We start from the raw sequence: 19,320 nt of genomic DNA on the forward strand, positions 1-19,320 counted from the left end.
AGTTTGAAAAGTCTGTTTTAAGCAGAAAATACTGCTATAAAACATTTCTGGAGTAGCAAATAATAAGCAGGATACCAGTGTTGCTGACATGTGATGTATGTTGATGGTATCCTTATTCTAGTAAGCATTTTTGTTGTTGAGTGTAAGCAGCTAACAGGGTCTTAATGTGTATCAGCGACTACAATCATGAGCTCTTTCATGACTGACAAAAGGCACACCAGACCCTTGTTGAAAGGCATACATTATTTCGTGCAACAAACAGCCGTTCATTCAAACCCTTCCTATGTTTTCCGACTACGTAATTCAGACAAACATCTTGGAAAGCAAAAGAAAGGGACAAAATACCAGCAGTTGTGTTTTTCTTTCTGGCCGACTACACCACGGGGTGGCAATCGGAAGGATTTACCATGTTTATGCCGTTGGGTCTTTACTATTTTACTATGGTTTCAGATAATGAGTTTAGTCTATTGTAAAGTGGTCACACAGTAGTAAAAAGGGTGTATTATGTATACACGTACACGTCTTATAAACAAGTCTGCAAATCTGTGGTGATCGTACATTTCGTATGTGTGTATTTCTTATCCTTTTTCTTTTCTATTAGCTGTATTTTGCCCCTTTTTACTTCGAGGTGCATGTGTTCATGATTCGATAATAACAACCAGCATGATGACCTAAATTTGGTTTGGTACAAGTAATTCTGCACTGTCTCAAGAACTGATGGAATCTTGTTCTTGTTGCCTTTTTTGTTTTGTCCTTGGTCTCCCATGAGGTAACGACAATGAGCACAGACTTACACAAAATGGTGCAACCAAGATTCGTGTGATGATGACGTCAGTTGCACTGGGTCATTACAAGTTTCATATCAATTATGTATGCATTAAGGTTCTCATCAGGGTATAACTATACCGAAATAGTGAAACTTCTTCGTTAAGATGACCCATTGAGTGCCAGGATTAATTCTCTCATGTCCCCATATCACATTTTGTCTTGTATTTTATCAATATTTCTGAGGTGTATACAATTATTCCTCGGTCTGATTTATATTTTATCCGCCAAATTTTATTAATCAACTCTTAATTTGTCAGTATCTCTTTGTTTGTCTTTTCTATTGTGTATTTCTGTATATTTTTGTCTCAGATTTACCGAATTGTAATAATAAAATATAATATGTGCTTTAGTTTTGTAAATGCCATTTAATTCGGCCTTTTGGGCTGCAAGGTGATTTTAGCAATAAGCCAGTTATTAAATCGCCTTCTTGTCTATCTTTCTACGCAGCTTGCAACTGCCATCCCGTCGGCTCATCCGGCACAGTCTGCAACCAGACCACTGGCCAGTGCCCGTGCAAAGATGGCGTCACCGGACTAACATGCAACCGCTGCGCGAAGGGATACCAGCAGAGCCGCTCCACCATTGCTCCGTGTATAAGTAAGCCGTTTGGGTACCAACTAACCATTGACATGTTTGATAATGTTTTCGAGTTTTGTTTGCACTGCATGAATAAGCACCATTATTATAACCAATAATATTCATATCAACATTCTGAAGTTTACACATTGTGTGCACCCCATCCATTCTCACATCACATAATCTTGTTTTCACAATATCTATAATACCTTTCTTCCTCACATACTTAGTTTTATATGTCCCTTTTAATTATTGAACAATAACGCGCGTCATACTGAGCCTCAATCGATCAGATTATGAATAGTAATGAGTAGCAATGAATATTCATAGCCTTGTGTGTTGCTCAGCCAGTGGCTGCAGCACGGTATTAATATTTATTGGAATGTTATCTTTTTTATTGTTGTCACCACAAATTATGTTATAAAATAATTTGAAAAAACCCTGAACAACCCTGTATCGGCAGCTAAGTGAACTACAACAATTAAACATATCTTAATTTTATTGGTTTTATATTGCTATGTTTGCACTCAATTTGTCATAAATAATTTCACAAGATCATCATGCACAGCATGGCTCCCCATCCACCAGTTGCAAAAGCATGTTGCCATTGGATCCTATCCTACAGTGTCTAACAATGTTTACAAGGCTAAGAAAGAAATCAACACAATTGCCTTACTTGTACCTGATCTAGACCCTATCTTAAAAAGGGGACAGGAATACGAAAGTGTTGTATTGTTAAGCTACCCTTTAAGTTTTTAAATCAAATCTACTCACCTTACTGGGTGTTTGAATACATAGCCCTCTGCGTTGGAAATTCAAAATGTGACTGTTTGTCACATTGTTTTGGGCTATACCCATGATACTTCAAATCACAAAATTGGTCAGTTTGCCTGGTGTTAAGCATTGTTAGACATCGATTAGCCACGCCCCTTTATCCCCGTCAATTATAATGACCCTACCCACGACTTTCCCTTAAAACAATGGATCCCAGAATGCCAACAATCACAGGTTCATGCGTCAGCAATCACCGTTTCATTGTTTCATCACACGTAATTATAATTGTCATTTATTTAATTCATTTATTTATTTTATACCAATGAGCTATTAACATTTTGCTTTAAACAACAAATTAGAAGAACAAAAATCCCTAAATGAGCTGCTTATTTTATTTTGAAATCATCAGCTACTGTTGTACCGCGCCTAGATGGAGCCGATCTTGAGCTGGGTAATTAATTCTCAGGAGTTGGAATGTCAAACCGATCGAGAATGAATTGGTTTCTTGTTTTATCATTTCTTGCTTCTCAGTTATTTCTTGTGGAATTATTATATCCTCAATTATTATTTATATCTGCTTCCTGTGCTAGATACCTCCTTTTATTATCAATTTTGCAAGAGAAAAATGTTTGTTCCTTTCTGTGCCTGATGGTATACTATGGAAGCTTTTTCCTTAGCTAGAAATTTTCAAAAAAGCCTTGTTTTTTATTTGTTGCTTTCTGTGGTGGTTTGCCAATACTTGAGGTTTGCACTATGTGTATTTATTACTGAATATTTAAGTAGTTATTTGCATCTTCTAAGTTCTAAACAAAACACAAGTGGTAGATTTAATCCAGCTTCTTTTAAGCCATTAGGGTGTACAAGTTGGCTTTATGTTGTAGCTTTTAGCTTCTTAGCGGATAATAAACGGCGCTTATATCTAAAGAGAGAAAAAAAAATTATCTAAAAAAAAAAGTGCTAGTTTAAAACCTGTTTCTATGGGGTCAACAGTTGCATTTGTGTTGTAGCTTTTAGCTTCTCAGTTCATAGTTGATAAATAATGGCGCTTATTTCTGTTTATAAAAGAAACTCTTTGAATTCTACGAGACTTTCCAATCTGGGTTTAAGGGTAACTTTAATATCTTTGGCAATAATGGCACAGCAATGGGTATTTGGGCATTATAATATTTACCTCGCAGTTCTCTTTGTCAGGGCAAATCATATAAAATTACTCGATTTCCTTCGATATGAAATATGGCCACCCACTTTCATAAATTCTGAAGGTCTGTTTTTAATGAAAGGGGTCAGTCATTCTATAAAAAGAAACGCCTTTGTGTGAGCAAGGAAAGAGAGATTTAAGCTTATATTGCTTGTCTTTGTTGAGAAAAACCTCACAAGTATTTTCTTCATAAATTCATAAATATAAGGGTTTTTGTGGCATTACTTTTACCGGAACTTGATTTTGTTTTTACCCAATACTGAACTTCCTTAAAGGGGTAGAAAGTGTTGATAGCCTAGCTATCTTTAATCATATGACTTTCTTTTTTTTGGGGGGGGGGGCGCTACAGTTAGAATAATCTCCAATATCTGATAATCTATGGCAGTTGCTGCAATAAGAATTAACTTCTCCCTAACAAGTATTAATTGAGACAAAACAAACCCCGGATTAATTTGCTCGTTAATGTGGATTTTATTTTTACTGGCTTTACTTTTAAATCGCGATTAACATAACCAGCAAGGCATGGCATGGTCATTAATTAGTGTTTAACTGGGTAACAGTTTATTAACGCATGTATGAATAATGCTACATTAATGCAACAGCATAAACAGGTATTGGTGAATGTTCTTCTTGCACATCCTTTGATACAAATTAGTATGTACTGTTCTTAATTCCTACAAAACAGTGTTCCAGATTCATTGTTCATTAACTCAAACCATGGAGGTAGAAACAAACCTTCATGGCAGCCATGGTATTTTCCTTTATTTTACCGCAATAAGTAGTATACGTCTTGGGGGAAAACAGACAGGATGGCCGACCTGTGAATACCGTTGGCTTGTTCGAAAGCTCGATGATTCGGCTTAGTGGCTAACGGCTCCATCAGCGACATTGAAATGCTCCGTGCCTTAGTAATGGGATTTCATTTCAGGTCATTGGAACCGTAGCCAAAAGCCGCAAGACAAAGTCGGGCTTTCGAAAATAGCAATTTAATAGATACGACTTGCCATATAATCGGGGTACTGTTCGTTTCTAAGCTAGGCTCATGTTGCAAGGAAGACAGGGAAAAAAGGGTTTTGGACTTGACATGGAAACTTGCGGGCTACACCCTAACACTTGTCTCACTGCCTGTGGCGGGAAATAGTGCTGCAAGGCAGGTAAAACAAGACGGTTTCCAGGGTGGCATTTTTATATATATTTCACACCTGGCAGCTGGCCAAATACAAAACAGTCATACGGGGTAAAAATGTGTGATATTCTGGAAAAGGACATTTTTGATGACAACAAATTATTATGACGTTTTAAAGGGGATGGAAATCTGTAAAAGTATTTCACAAAACCAGATCACGTTTCATTTTGTTAAAAGTTTTTATTGAGAAGATACAATTCAAACCCCAAAAATTATCTAAAACCAAGATCCATCCTCACTAGATCTAACACAAATTTGACAGCAATACTGCTAGAGAAATCTTCTCTGCGGTAGTAAAATATAAGCCAAGACAAGTTCTCAAAAGAGCATAATCTACCAGGCAAGAGAGATACACACATGTTTTTACCGCAAAACAAAACAATTTACAAATATTTAACTAAAAATGTGCATTTTGTTTTAAAATACTATTCCACCCTCATCTATAATCCTCGATCTAGAAATTCAACTCTCAGCTCCTACTTTGTAGGGGAAAGAAAATCGAATTGGCCTGGGGCACTTTTTCCTCACAACGAATCACATCCACTGATCCATTTTGACCAGATTACCGTTGTCCTGTGTTCGTTCTCGAGAACCCGTCAGCCAATTTATCCCCATTTCCACTGAATTGGATCAGCCATAGCGAGCCCAGAAATCTCTCTGCTCGACTTTTCTTTTTTATTCCAAGTCAGACCTTGAGGACAACAAAAGTGTTTTACCAGCTGACACCAAAACCTTGCAACATGGCAGCTAAGCAAAGGAAACTAACAGAGAAAAAAAAACAATCAGGGCAGCCGTTTTCAGATAATGACCTATTTTGTTAAATGCATGCTAAATTAGATTGCATTCCCCGCTAAAAGTGGGTGGGTACGACTGCATGTTAGCCTTGCATGATAGTTTGGTCTTGTGGCAAATGTTTATTCCTTTTCCTTTCTTTCTTTCTTCACAACCGCCTATGAAGCAGTGGCCTCAGTGCTTTTCTTCAAGGGCTTAGAAAGCCTTGAGGCACAGTTCATAAATCACTTCACAGCGACAAATAAATCCATAAATACACAATTATGTGGCTGAATTACATTCTTTTCTATTAAGCTTTTTCTGCGGAGGGAGCCAAGGATTTCTGTCCACGGAGTTTTCAGCAGCCACAGAAATCATTTGAATACAAGAAACACAAATTTATCTCAATTCCTGTCGCGCTTTATTTCTATATCTATCTAGCTTTTCTTTCTCTCGGGGGGGGGGAAAGCTTGGTGGTTTGTGATGCGCTTGACAATCAAACAATAATAGTAATAATTGAATTTTGATTCTAGAGATAGATGAAGGGTTGAAAGGAACACTAATGTTATTTATTCCTGTTATGGAAAGTACACGTACAAGTATGTTCTGTACCGTTTGAAGAATTGTGTTCACCCATGGACATTCTAGATCTTTGGCTTTGGTGAAAGTCCGGTTGCACTTTGCTTATGTTATCTTGCATTGAAAGTACAAAACTAGTTCATCATTGATACAATGCATGTTTTATTTTTAAGTATTCGTATGAAAAATCTTGATAAATAGCCCACGGGTGGCGCTGTGTTGTGGAAGTTGTTTGATTCCATCTTTGCAAATGCTCACTTATCAATCAAGGACCCGACCTCCTTTTTTTCATCTCCAAACCTAATTCCTGGTCCAGCACTAGTTCTCGAGAAAACTAGTTGACTATTTCCACTAAAAATACAGATGTATGAACAACTTCTCTTTAAGATGGCTGAATAAATATAGATATAAAAATAAATTCATTTGAACACAGTGTTCTCAAAAACGAATAAAACACAATAATCGCAGAAGAAAACAAATGAAAAAGATTAAAGAAGATTAATGTTCATGGGTGAAGACATAGATATTGTTAAGAATACTATAAAAGTTAGTATTTGTTGGTAGGGAAACACGGTCATCTGACCCAAATTGTGTAGCTAATTGCAATATTTTTTGTTTCTTTCTTAATCTTCTTTTCCCCTTCTATGTGCACAATGTTCATCTGCACTGGTCACCACACACTTGTAGAGATCAAAGGTATGCACCAATGTATATAGTTATCTTTAATGATTATTTCAATTGCTGGGTTTACCAACATGTAATGACTGGGCCATCGATAGTGCATTGAACCATCAATACATTGATCTATCAGTCAATGATTATTTGTTTTATGTAAAGTCAAATTGGGACTTAGTCCGCCGATATGTTACCTCATATCACCTGCTTATGTGGGAATAGTTGTAATAGTAAGACGACCTGGACAAGTTTATCAAACTCTCTGCTAATCTGAGGTGGCAGGGTACCAGTAAAATATTTTATAACGTGGAGTTTTGGCTGGTAGCCTGCCTCTGCTAAACCCTTAACACAATTGGTAAGTTTGTGTCATGGTTATTTTGACTGGTTTAAAGTGGTCATTATTATCAGAGGGGCCAGTAAGGTCCTAGCATAACCGATTGTTTAGTAACGAAACCTGCTTCAATCAGACCAAAAGTCATTACCCAAAACACATGAAGTAAGCAGGAAGAAAAGCTGCAACTTTATACTTTCCAATATCCACCTTAATGTAGACCAAGACATAATTATATCCAGGGTTTTTCTGGAATGTCGAGTTTTAGACACAACGGATGGCCCAGGCTGACATATTTACCGCTACATTGTTGTAGCCTGAGGTTCTTAATTATTGTATAATTAGTGTACATTGTTTAATGTTGTATTTTTGCACACACTTGCCATTCATTCACCCATTATGTCACATCACAAACTTGCTGAGCTCAAGAGTGTGTAATCTGTATACGCCACAATGTGCACAGCCAGCAGGCTCTCTCATAAATTGCACAAGAGCACCTCATTATGTTAAAATTATAAACCCTCATGAGTAAGTGGACTATTAAGCACTGTATTTCTACCCAGGTATTTAAGGATACATGATATAGCAAGCATCCGTTTTTCTTAGTCAAATCAAGTCGGTAATTGTTGTGCGTCCTTATTCGCCGCCCGTCGCACTGTGTATCGTTGCGGGGACGGTACACACACATCCTCGATCCCAATAATATACGACCGTTGCATGAATGTATAATCGCACTGTGACCGTTACACGACACTGACTAACGACTTGTCATCAAGTCTAACAGTTTGCGTGTATATGCAGTGCAAGAGGCTAACGGTGTGAAGCCATTACAACTTCACAAAGTGCGCGTAATAATGCCGCAGGTGGACGATGCCACGCCTACTTCTGCCCAGTAAATTCACCACTTTTGTTGAGATGCAACGAGTACTTAAAACCTGCTGTGATTCTCCTTAACACCCGACTTAAAAGCAAAAAAAAAAGACCGATGAGTTCCAACCTTGGCCTGTCACGTATTGACCATTTATAAAGGCGTACACGGATTTAAAATATTTCACAAACGTGCGTGTGGGGATTTGTGGTGTGAGATGGCCAGAGCAAGCGTTTACTGCTAAAGAGTTCACATAATATGGTATTGACCATTCGCAATTCAAGAGGGTTTAAAATGTTCCACAAAAGGCTTTACAACATAAAAAGTCTTACATTATTAACCAATATGAATACACCCATGATTTGGCCAGATTTTTTAACGCACAGAAACAGTGGAAACATTAAAGAGCCAGACAAAAATCAACAATTAACGACAAGGGCAAACGTATTAAAGTCCAAGAAAACATATTGTAATTTTTTAAAGAGATATATTGACATGATTGACGTAAACCGGCTTAGTTTCACACCAAACCTTGAACAGAAATGCTATCGTCCGTAAAAAAAAACACACACAAAAAAGCCACTTAAATGTCAAATGGAAATGGCATTTCTTATTCGTAGACCAACAAGTGTCAAGCTGCAGCATACAACACAACACTCGAAAGAGAAGTCCTTCAATTTAAAAAGTTGGATTTGTTGTCAAGGTAACATCTTTCACCATTCTAAGGTGTTGTTTCAGCTGAAGTACGCTGTAACACGGTGTCATGATCCTTCCCAGGGGATTTTAATGGGTCCGTTTCCACAGTGACATGACACACAGGGCTCGATCAGAACATTGACTGGAGAGTGAATTCTTACTGTTATTTTAGACAAGCCCAACATCCCACTACTCACCTATTCCCACTTAAAAGGAGATTGATGAACTCGGACCGCCTTTGAACATCTTGCAAATTAGGGTGTGTTGTCAAATGCTCTTTGTGGGTCGCTGAATGCGGAAGTAAAAATAATGACCGATTATGCTATAACTATAAGAACACTTCACACAGAATCGAAAAATATTGCCACATGTTGGAATCGGACCACCTTTGAACATTTGAATTCTGGCGGACGTTGTCAAAAGCTATTTCGGGTCGCTGAGCATAGGCAAATATAATTATGTTGTCATCTGAGAACACTTGGCACAGCATAAACTTCTAGGTACCAGTCTATTTGGTTCCTGAGCCTCACTCGGGTAATAATATGGGAAAAGAGCGACTAAAGACGTGACGGTTAGTGACGTGTATGTCAGAAAGGGTTGGGCTTCGGTGGAGATGGGGGACCATATTTAGCAGCCAAACCAAGGCAGCCAATTAATATGATAATTTTGATTAGACTGAAAGTCTTATGGGGTCGCGTCCCCTGCTTCTCTCAAATACCGTTTTTGTTCACCCATTCGATTGCGACAAATGTGGCAATGAAGAAGTTGACACGTGGCGTAAACGGGAAATCCCATCCCCTCCCTCAATGAGATCGAACATAAATAAAAGATAAATGGATCGATTATTAATCCCCCCCCCCTCCCGAAAGGTCATTTTTTGAGATCATTTATGATAATTGTGTTTTGAAAACCTTCAGCAACCACACTGAGTCATGGTTTCGTCAAAAGAAATGCTCTGCACGTCTAATGTTAAATCAAATAATACAATGAGTCTAAAACACCCTTCTGTCTACATGGGGAACACAGAACACATATTGTTCCAGAAAAGATTTACACTACAGATAAATATTATAAATTGATGAAAAGGTCAATTATTAAATCAAATGCGATGGTCCGATAAAGGCTTCCTAATGTCTCCATTCCTTTAGTTGTAGCACACTTTGTCCGAAGTTCTGCGACCCTGTTTACAAAACGCTCGCAGTATCACTACACCAAGGTTTTATTGTGCATTGTATTTTGTAACCGCCAGACAAGTTTTTTTCAACCAAAAGGGAGACGAAAAAAACTGTTGAAAAAAGGTAACTTTCAACAATACTTTCTGCTGTTTGAGGTTTACAGTTCACTCCCCGCGGTACAATTTCCTTCTAAAACTCTTTTGTTGAGTTAAATAGAAAAGAAGAAAAAACTAACAGTTTTATTGAACCGTCCAATAGCCCCTGTAGCATAAGCTGTCAGAACGGTTTACATTATGTGTTTGTGGGAAAAATTAAACCATTGAAAGTTCCTGCCTCCCTCGCCCTTCTCTTTTTTCCAAACCAAGCGAGTGGATTTTTCTATGCGGGTAGAAAAAAGAGAATAGTTTAACTAAGAAAACAGTGATCAGCAATCCTCGCCCGTGGCCGAGATCTAAGAATTGATAAAATAGGGAGAGCAAAATGAAATGGGTTGGGGGGGGGGGGGGTTCAGTAATGTCGATTATGGCAAGTGTATTATATCTTAATATAATGCGAGACCCTTTGTGCCAGGGGTTTGTAACGTTGCCTATGGCCTTCCACTGTGCTATGTAGGCCACTTTTTGAGAGGAGTTTGTTAAGAGTCACAGAATTGAACAGTTTAACGGGGGAAAAAAAATCATATACACCCAAACTCCACACACTCGTGAACATCAACAACAAAATCACACACAATAGCTGAGGAGGTCATAGGCACATTTTTGAGTGATGGAATGCAATGAATTTCCAAGAAAAACAAAGTTTCAAAACTTGAATGTAGAGCACCGAATATTCCCCACGCTAAATCTCATACATGTATTCATGATGAACGGTCGAATCCTTGCTGGTGGTTGTATGCAAGTTTTAAAGTTGATCTCTCAGGTTCACAACTCTAGTGATGACCAACGCGCAAAATATGCGTCACCGTGTCGTGAGCATCGAGGCACAGCGACGTGACCGGACTTGTCAGCTAAAGTAACTTGCCCTCAATACACGGTCATTGCCACTTAAACTATCTAAGCACTGGACACATTTTGTAACTGTTAAAGTATTCTCACTTGGTGTATCCCGACATAATTATGCATAAAATAACAAATATGTAAACATTTGGACTCAATTGGTCATCGAAGTTGCAAGAGAATAATAAAAGCAAAAATTCCCTTGTTGCACAATTGTGTGTACTTTAATTGACTAAAAAAGATTCAGGCCTGAAGTATTTTAATATTTGATTGAGAAAAAAGAAAAGGAACAAAAAATACGTTACTTCAAAGGGAGCCGTTTCTCACAATGTTTTATACTTACCAACAGCTCCCCATTGCTCGTAACCAAGTAAGTCTGTATGCCAATATTTTGAGTAATTGTCATACGGGGCAACAAACTGTAAACCCTTTATGTGAGTGACATCAGCATGAAACACACCTTCTCGTGAACCTTCATTTATCCCTCATCAATATAAAACAGCATACAAACAATCACAAATGGGATATACTAAAGCCTCAAAATAGAACTCCATCCTGCCAATGACGTCACATTGGGAAAACACTTGCTTGATTGAACATGTGGTAGCAACATCCCAAAAGCGTGTTCAACACACGTACATGTACACACTACACAGGGATATGTTCACTAATGTCGATTAAATTTTGTTCACGATTTCAATACCGATGGGAATCATGCAATGAGCCAACAGTTTTCTTATCATCCTACTTTCTCTTTCAAAAACTGTTTCGAATCAGATATAAATAAACCCCTCCTTTTTCAAAATATATCCTCTTATTCTGCGTGATTTTTCCCCCTACATCCACCACAAACATCATGGCCACTTACTCCTGAACTCCATCTGTTCACCTCATCTCTTTCTAAGATCCATGAGGAGGCACTTTCCTTCACATTTCTCCATCCACCTTTTCTTCCCCCTCGGGGGGGCAAGTCAGGATTTCTTTCCAATCTGACGTGTGAAGTGAAAACTCTTAATAAGTCAATTTCGTACACGTTTTCTTCTCTCTCAGATCTCTTGAGTGTTTTAGGGTGCAATGGTCTGCTAATGTATTCCGTAGATCGCTTCCTGATACTGAAGTAGCCCTGTCATCGGCACTATACATTGGATCCATTGGGAGTGACAAGGGGGTCGGACACAGAAAACAATCTTAGATCTAAACTAGAGAGGACGGAAATCGCAAGACCTAGATTAGCATCGTGATCTATATCGCCTTGTTAATAATTTCCCTCGATTCCTGCAATAAAAACTATTTGAGTTCACAAACCCCTTTTAAATTTTAAGATTTTAATCTGAGTTGAACGGCGTTTTAGATTTGGTTTTCTTCCAGACAACGACCTCTCCCTCATACATCTTTCAAAAACAAGAACAGCAGCGTAGGATCAAACACAAATATAATTTCCTTCTGAAGTAAATTTAAGAACAACTCAGAACTGAACAAAAATAAAATTGCAACCATTACCGAAATAGAAACCAACACATGCATATGCAATTACCTTTTATTAAAGATAAGTTATACATGAAACAATCCACTGCAGGTTCAACCTTCACATGATGCAGAACAAGTTGTTTTATAATTTTGAAGAAGAAAACAACTAAAACACATAGCAGTTTGTGCCATTATCATTCATGCTATTGGACGTTATTTTTAATCTAAATGCAAAAATCGGCCCACTTGGAAGACGCCAGAATAAATAAAAATGTAGATGAAAATATCGATCAAACACAACCGATCCATTCTAGCAAGACTGGGATCATGAAAGAAACCATTTTGTGTTCGTTTTTGTACAAATTAAATGTCATCGACTTTGGAGATGAGAGATGAATGCTGCACAATAGGGGCTGATGGCGTGACGCATACGCGTGTGTGCGTTTACCTTGTGCACAACCATTGGTATCCATTATCAACTATACATGATCAATGTAAACAGCTCTTATGACGTTTTGCCAACCAATAGGGTCTGTACTAATGCGTGAACATAACTAGCATATTTCATGGGAAAGGCTAACCATAAGGAACTCAAGTATCAGTGAGCTAATAAAAAAACAGAAAAAATTACTTTTCATATTTTGGCCCAACTCCAAAACTTCATGTCTTCGGGTCTGAAGTACTCATACATTGTCACAAATTCACATGTTTCCAATTACCAGTGCGTTTCATCGGTGGTTATTCCAAAGGTTCGTCATGGTTACTCAGTCCGCTTATGGGCAACAAGTGTCATCATCAAAAGCCTTCGTCATTAAACTCACAAACCTAACTGTCTTTCTAAAGAAAAAACATCTGCTTACAAAAAAGAATTCTTGAAAAAAAAAATCAATTCCCTTGGGGACACTCCAATAAAATTCCATCAGTGTCTTAGACTTGTAATGTAAGAGCTTCTCAGATCACTTGACACCACAGATCGATCAGAGCGCGTCCCAGTTTTATTCATTTTTTTTGGGTCCCAGTCGCCACTCGGGTATCAGTCCGCCGTTAAAGGCACTGGACACATTTGGTAATTGTCAAAGACGAGTATTCGCACTTGGTGTATCCAAACATAATGTGCATCAAATAACAAATTTGTGAAACTGGGGCTCAATTGGTCACCATAAAAGAAAGGGGAAAACACGCCATTGTTGCATAACTCTGTGTGCTTTCATACGCCCAATAAAGGCTTTTAAAAGGCCTGAAGTCTATTAATATTTGAGTGGTGAAAAATTACCCTTTTCTCAAAAACTTACTTCAGAGGGAGCTATTCATGTTTTATACTATCAACAGCTCTTCTTTGCTCGTTACCAAGTAAGTTGTTATGCCAACAGTTATTTTGAAATATCACCAATAGTGTCCAGTGCCTTTAAATCTCAGACGAAGAAGACGAAAAAGAAGATGACAACAAATCTTGAGTCATTTGATACTTTCTGCTTTCGAGGAGCTAGAAAATCCCCGTTAAGAATCCTCCTGAAAATAGTTTTAAAACCGCTGCAGGACATCAGGCCGGTTCGCTTTCTCGAAATCCTCGCACTGTTTGGCAGATGTTTTCGTTCGCTCCCCCGTTCGATCGCAGACTTCTTTTCGGATCCCCCTGAGGGTGTGTATGGTAAATGCTCAATCCGGATGTTTACATCGACTGGTTAACTGCGCGAACTTATGGCGGTGCAGTCGTATATGAATCACTTGGAAAAGACATTTATTTCAAGTTATGAACAGATTTTCTACCTTCTGCCTAGGTAGTAATTTATAAAGCAGGACAGTTCTTTTTAGAACAGAGAAGTCTCCCGAATTCAGAAAATCTACTCCGCTGTAGTAGAATAAAAATTAAGAAGAAAATAGTGAGAGGTGGCACAATTTTTAGCCAGCAAGGCAGTGTTTAAATATCATCATAGCTCTCGTGTTGAGTTTGAAATGATGTTCTCTAGAACTTCTGTCATATGATATATTACAGCGAAATAGTTTGATTAAACACCTTTCTTAAGGAGGCGTCAGTCTAAATTTGAGAACATAAGCAAGATCGTCCATATCGACCCCCTATTTTTCTGTTGTTGATAATATATTGAATGTTTTACTTTTTCTCCGGCATTAATTTGATATTTTCTTAATTCCAACCAGGAATTCCGCAGATAACAACACCTCCAAATGAGCCAGCACCTGCCCCTGCAAACACAGGTTAGTAACACACCGTCAAGATTTATTTGTATGATGTGATGTTCTACTTTTTAAGAAAGTATTTGTTTTGTTCTTAATGTCACGGGGTAGAAGTCCATCCGTTAAAATAATTAGCATCTTTGTTTCAGATTTTTAAATTCCAATTAACTATTTTGTGGTATTGCTCGTGTTCGAAACTTACTCATGTGTACCGGTAGATTTGTTTGTGACAAATAGGGACATTGGCAGCCATTGAATCCAACATCATTTAATGGGTCCCAGTTTGATTGAGAACAGATGAAGAAGCAATTTGGTGCCTCTGTTGGTTTAATTTAAATATATTTTTATGGTTGCACACTGAAAACCAAGCAAAGATGGCGGCAGACTGATAAAAGTCTATGCTGAACTTTGACCTGTAAGCTTTAAACTTACACGATACGTGTGTTCACGTACATTATGTCTATAATCATCCTACATTGTTGAAGCAGTTAAAGGTTTACGATAGTATAGGATAGGCCTACCATCTTATTAAAGTCTTCCCTTTTAAAAGTGACATACCAAGGCAGCATACACAAATAACTATCACTCCATCCCAAATTATGTTCCCATGATGACCCCTTCCTTTCACTTACACAAGTCCCGCCCTACATGAGTAGTCCCCCTTTTTTCCCCGGCGGAAAAACATAGTAATCAGACACGGGAAATATTGCTTAACGAACACGGCCTTGAATTAACGATAATTTCTTTTTAAGAAATAAAAACCGAAATTGACAAATGAGGGCTGCTATTTTCGGTCAGCGGTGCACCGGGGGCCCATGGGGTTACCTCTGGGTGATTGGTACCCGCAACAGGTGAGCTCCTAGGCGCCACTTAACACCTGTAAGGCTGACAGATTTAGGAGGGGGGCTTTTGAACATAGTGGTGTGTGACCTTAAAACTCTCTCTCTCTCTATTTGTTGTTTTGGCAGGCCATACCTGGCAAGGATTTATTAGATTTGGGAAACTATCACAGTTAATATACTTCATTAGTGGGTTAATCGGGAATCATTGTTGCTCAATTGGGGTTTTATGTATGGATTTAGTGGGGTTGACCTGAGGTTTGTGTTAAAGGCACTGGACATATTTGGTAATATTGTCAAGTATTTTCACTTGGTGTATCCAAACATAATATGCATAAATAACAAATCTGTGAATTATGAAGAAAGAAAAACCTTTTGTGTGCTTTTTAGATGCCGTAAAAAGGCTTTAGGCCTGAAGTCTTTTAATATTTAATAATAATAATAATAATATCGAAGTCTTATATAGCGCATGTATCTACCAAACAAGGTACTCAAGTCGCTGAGTATATACAAACTTTCAGAAAGAGTGATCTCAAAATCTTTACGTTACTTCAGAAGGAGCCTTTTCTCATGCCTTTAAACAACATTTGACTGTGTACCTAAGGAATAACATTTATTATTGTTACAAGCATTGAAAGTCTTCACGTTGTAGTCATATGGTTTACGGTAACACCGTGGTATTACAGCAAACCAGACATAGCTTGATACCTAACCATGCAATTCCACAAATCCTCAAACGATGTTTTAAAATATTAATTCTTTGCACCATCGTATGAGAATATAGGAGCAAGTGGAATTGGTTTTATGTTTAACAAGGTGATATTTAACAAGCTACGAGGTGTGGCAAGGCGTTGGGTGGGCATCATGTGTCATTGAAAAGGTTAGCTCTGTGTATTGGTACAGATATAGGTGGCATGATGCGAGGCGGTTGCCACACCACTTGAGGGTAGCCCAACCTTGCAATTCTACCACGGTCTGCTTCTCCCATGTTCGTTGCATACTAAACACGACTACACAGGAAGTGCAGTCGTGCCTCTCCCTATATTTTTTGACATAAAAATAAACAGTCAACTTCCCTGTGAGGCTGTTTTATTATTTTCCCATGGTTTGTGTATGAAGATAATGTTGCAAGAATATTTTACTGAAAATATCAGCAGAGTGATTGTCAGTTTGGGCAAACAATTATCCATGCCGTCACTCTGTTTGCTTCGTATAATTTGTCTAGCATTCGATTGTATCCATCTTTCAGTAATGCCATTCAATTTTTTTTTTAATTACCGAAAACACCTATTATGCTCAAGTAAACAATATTTACATTATGATTATAAAACCGTATTTACACAAGGGCATATAACAAAAAATTACAAACAAACAAAAGACGGCAAAAACGAACAAGAGAGAAAGTTACAGGCTGCTGTTTAAAATACGAAAAGAATGCAACATCAAATTCCAATCGAATATTCTATGGGTTTACAGTACAGGCGAGAAGTGCTGCATTTTAATAATACCAGGGCAGTTAGTAGGAAACGAAAGGTGTCGACAGAGAGATAAATCATTCAGGTTGGCATAGTTGGACTGAACTCTACAAGAAAGAGAGAGGGGGAGAGCTTCGTGGCAAGGTCAGAATGATAATGCCAAGAAATTAACCCCTCACCAAGAAAGCACAGTGTTGCGGTGAATGGTTATCACAGGTCTAGAGACAGGTGGAGGGGTAAGAAATCATTATCCACGTCCAAAGAAATACTGGAGAAGAGTCTTTAAAAAATGAGGCCTTGGAAAATGACATGTCCTCATGGTCTGAAATGTAATGTTTCAAGAAAATAAAATTGTTTCAAATTGTGACTTTATTCAAATTTTTATATTTCACCGAGAAATTGCCTTGCGTAATTAAAACAGCAATTAATCCAGATAAATCAATATTTAAGACTGGACAACCATGATAGTTAAGCACCCGTTCACACGAGCGTAATATAGCCCTGGTTTCTTGCTGAGTTGTATAGCAAGGTGGTAGCCTAAAGTGTTGAAAAAATATGCTTCGTATGCAAAGACAACAGTTTTTGGTAGTGTTCAAGGCCCTTGTAATAACCTGTCCAACATCTTATGCAGAATCTGTATACATGATGACTCTCCGGCGTGGTGATGCATGGTGGTGGGTGCTATACGAACTTATAGTTTCAAGATAAGTTTCCTATCTTGCAAAGTATCGGATCCAATGCCAAAAAAAGTACAACTATTTCGTGTACAGTTTTCATAAAAGTTAACACAAACCTATGAGCAAGACGAGAAGCAAGTATTTCAAAAGGAAGTCTTTAAATATAGGCCTAGTGCCTGCCTCATGAGGCAAATTTAAGTATCCCCAAATTCCTAGGTTTGCTAAAAACACATCCCGAAACGTCGCTTACCTGTCAATTATGGATATCAGGTGTTTTGATCAGTTAAAAAAATGTTGAAAAATAATAATTCAATTTGAATGTTGTTTTTCAAAAATGAGTCTTGGGATGTCGAGTAGACATTGACTGAGGGACAGCATCCCTCAAGGAAAAAATATAATTTAAAGGTTAGTTTTGATTGGTTTTCCTATAAGTTACAGGGACTTCAAAATTAAGTCATTGAAAACATGTGATAGGGTTCACTCGCTAAAGACAACAACATCGCGAAACAACATTTTGTATTCGCGGTCTTTTTAAAGTAGAATCCATCATTGGAAAATACAAGTCCAGATCACATCTATCTCACAACGTAAAACTACCTTCAGAAAATGTATGTGTACTTTTTATCTTGTTACAAAGAATGTATATGTCAAATCAAAATAGCAATTCGAGAGTTGAAAACAATCCTCTAACAAAATTAGAGATGTTCAACCATTACCAATCGTGTGTTTTTGGTATTGGTTATTTCAGTCTCATTATGCCGATATTTTTTCGAGCTGTTTGTCTCATTGCTTCCATTCTAGAGGGAGCGGGTAATATTATAAGTGCTGATGCCAAGTAGGACCCCAGCAGTAGGCCCCCTATATCAAAATGAAGCTTTTAGATTCAAAACAAAATATTGTGAAATCGTTTAACACTACCAAATCGTGTGTTAGTGATTTTGGTTGTTTCAGTCTCGTATATGCCTTTAGTGTTAAAGCTGTTTATCTCATGACTGCCGTTTAACCTCGCACGCAAAATTAGAACCCTCTGGCACCGACTTGTGTTGACTCCTCTTTTTGATACTATGCTACCCTTTGAAACTCTGGCGCACCTTTGGGGTCATAATATCATCAAGCCTTAACCGTCCCACTCACTTCTCTCAATGTTTTCAAACACCCTTTTAGTACGACAGCAATTTAGCAATGGTCCCTTGGTTAACTTGAGCATGGATTCTCCAATGTCCACAGTGAAATCTCATATTTGCCATGTTGTATGGACAGTTTAACATTGTTATCATTTCACACGAGGTGCGATTTCGCAACCGTGCTGAATTAGCAAGAGACCTGTGCTAATTCACTGTCGTGTGAAAGGGCTTAAGGACGGAGCAGTCCTCTGGTGGTACTGCGAGTGCATTTTTTTTGTACGGTGGCGGTATTTTGGAAAGAGGAAGGGAAGCAAGTTGGGGTCAGGGTAGCGACAGGATTACGGCGTTAGGTGTTGAGGGATAAGGAAGCATAGCTTACTGAACTTTTCTCTAGCGTGGTGAAGCGTTTAGCCGTGGCAAGCTTTATTGGTAACGAGTTGTGAAAAGATGATGGAACGGAGGTAAGGTGTGTGTCACCGATACAGATTGGGGTCACCCACACACACCGCTACACGTGTAGCTATAATCTAACCAATAATGAGATTTCTCATTGAGTTTTAGCAATGAAAATAACAGATGTACTTGGGGTTGAGTAGCTGGAAATTAAGCTTTCCAAGCACATCTATATAGGCCTACCTGTTGCTGTCAATTAGGACTGTTTTGATTTTTGGAATGATGAACTTCCGGGAAAAAACACAGATTCAAAACTTCAATAAAATAGAGCACTGCATTATCCACATGCTATAAATTATCATTGCACACTAGTGTATATCTAATAATAGACAGTTTCAGATTGATGTCTCAAGTTAGAAAATCGCAAGTCCTTCTCAAATCTTGCTTAGCATGTAGTTACATACCGTACTTTGGCTGATCGGGATGTGTTTAAATTAAAC

The 19,320-nt window shown here is 38.1% G+C and overlaps 1 protein-coding gene across 1 annotated transcript in view; it reads left to right on the forward strand.

Moving 5' to 3' along the window:
• The window catches only part of LOC139944533 (netrin-1-like), a 93,689-nt gene that overhangs the window by 52,306 nt on the left and 22,063 nt on the right, over positions 1-19,320 (forward strand). The window contains exons 3-4 of the mRNA XM_071941577.1: positions 1,276-1,425; positions 14,277-14,333. Of these exons, the coding sequence (XP_071797678.1) occupies positions 1,276-1,425; positions 14,277-14,333 (207 nt within the window). The remainder of the gene's footprint in view (positions 1-1,275; positions 1,426-14,276; positions 14,334-19,320) is intronic.

This window comes from Asterias amurensis, chromosome 11 (genome assembly GCF_032118995.1).
Source record: "Asterias amurensis chromosome 11, ASM3211899v1".
NCBI classification, from domain to species: domain Eukaryota; kingdom Metazoa; phylum Echinodermata; class Asteroidea; order Forcipulatida; family Asteriidae; genus Asterias; species Asterias amurensis.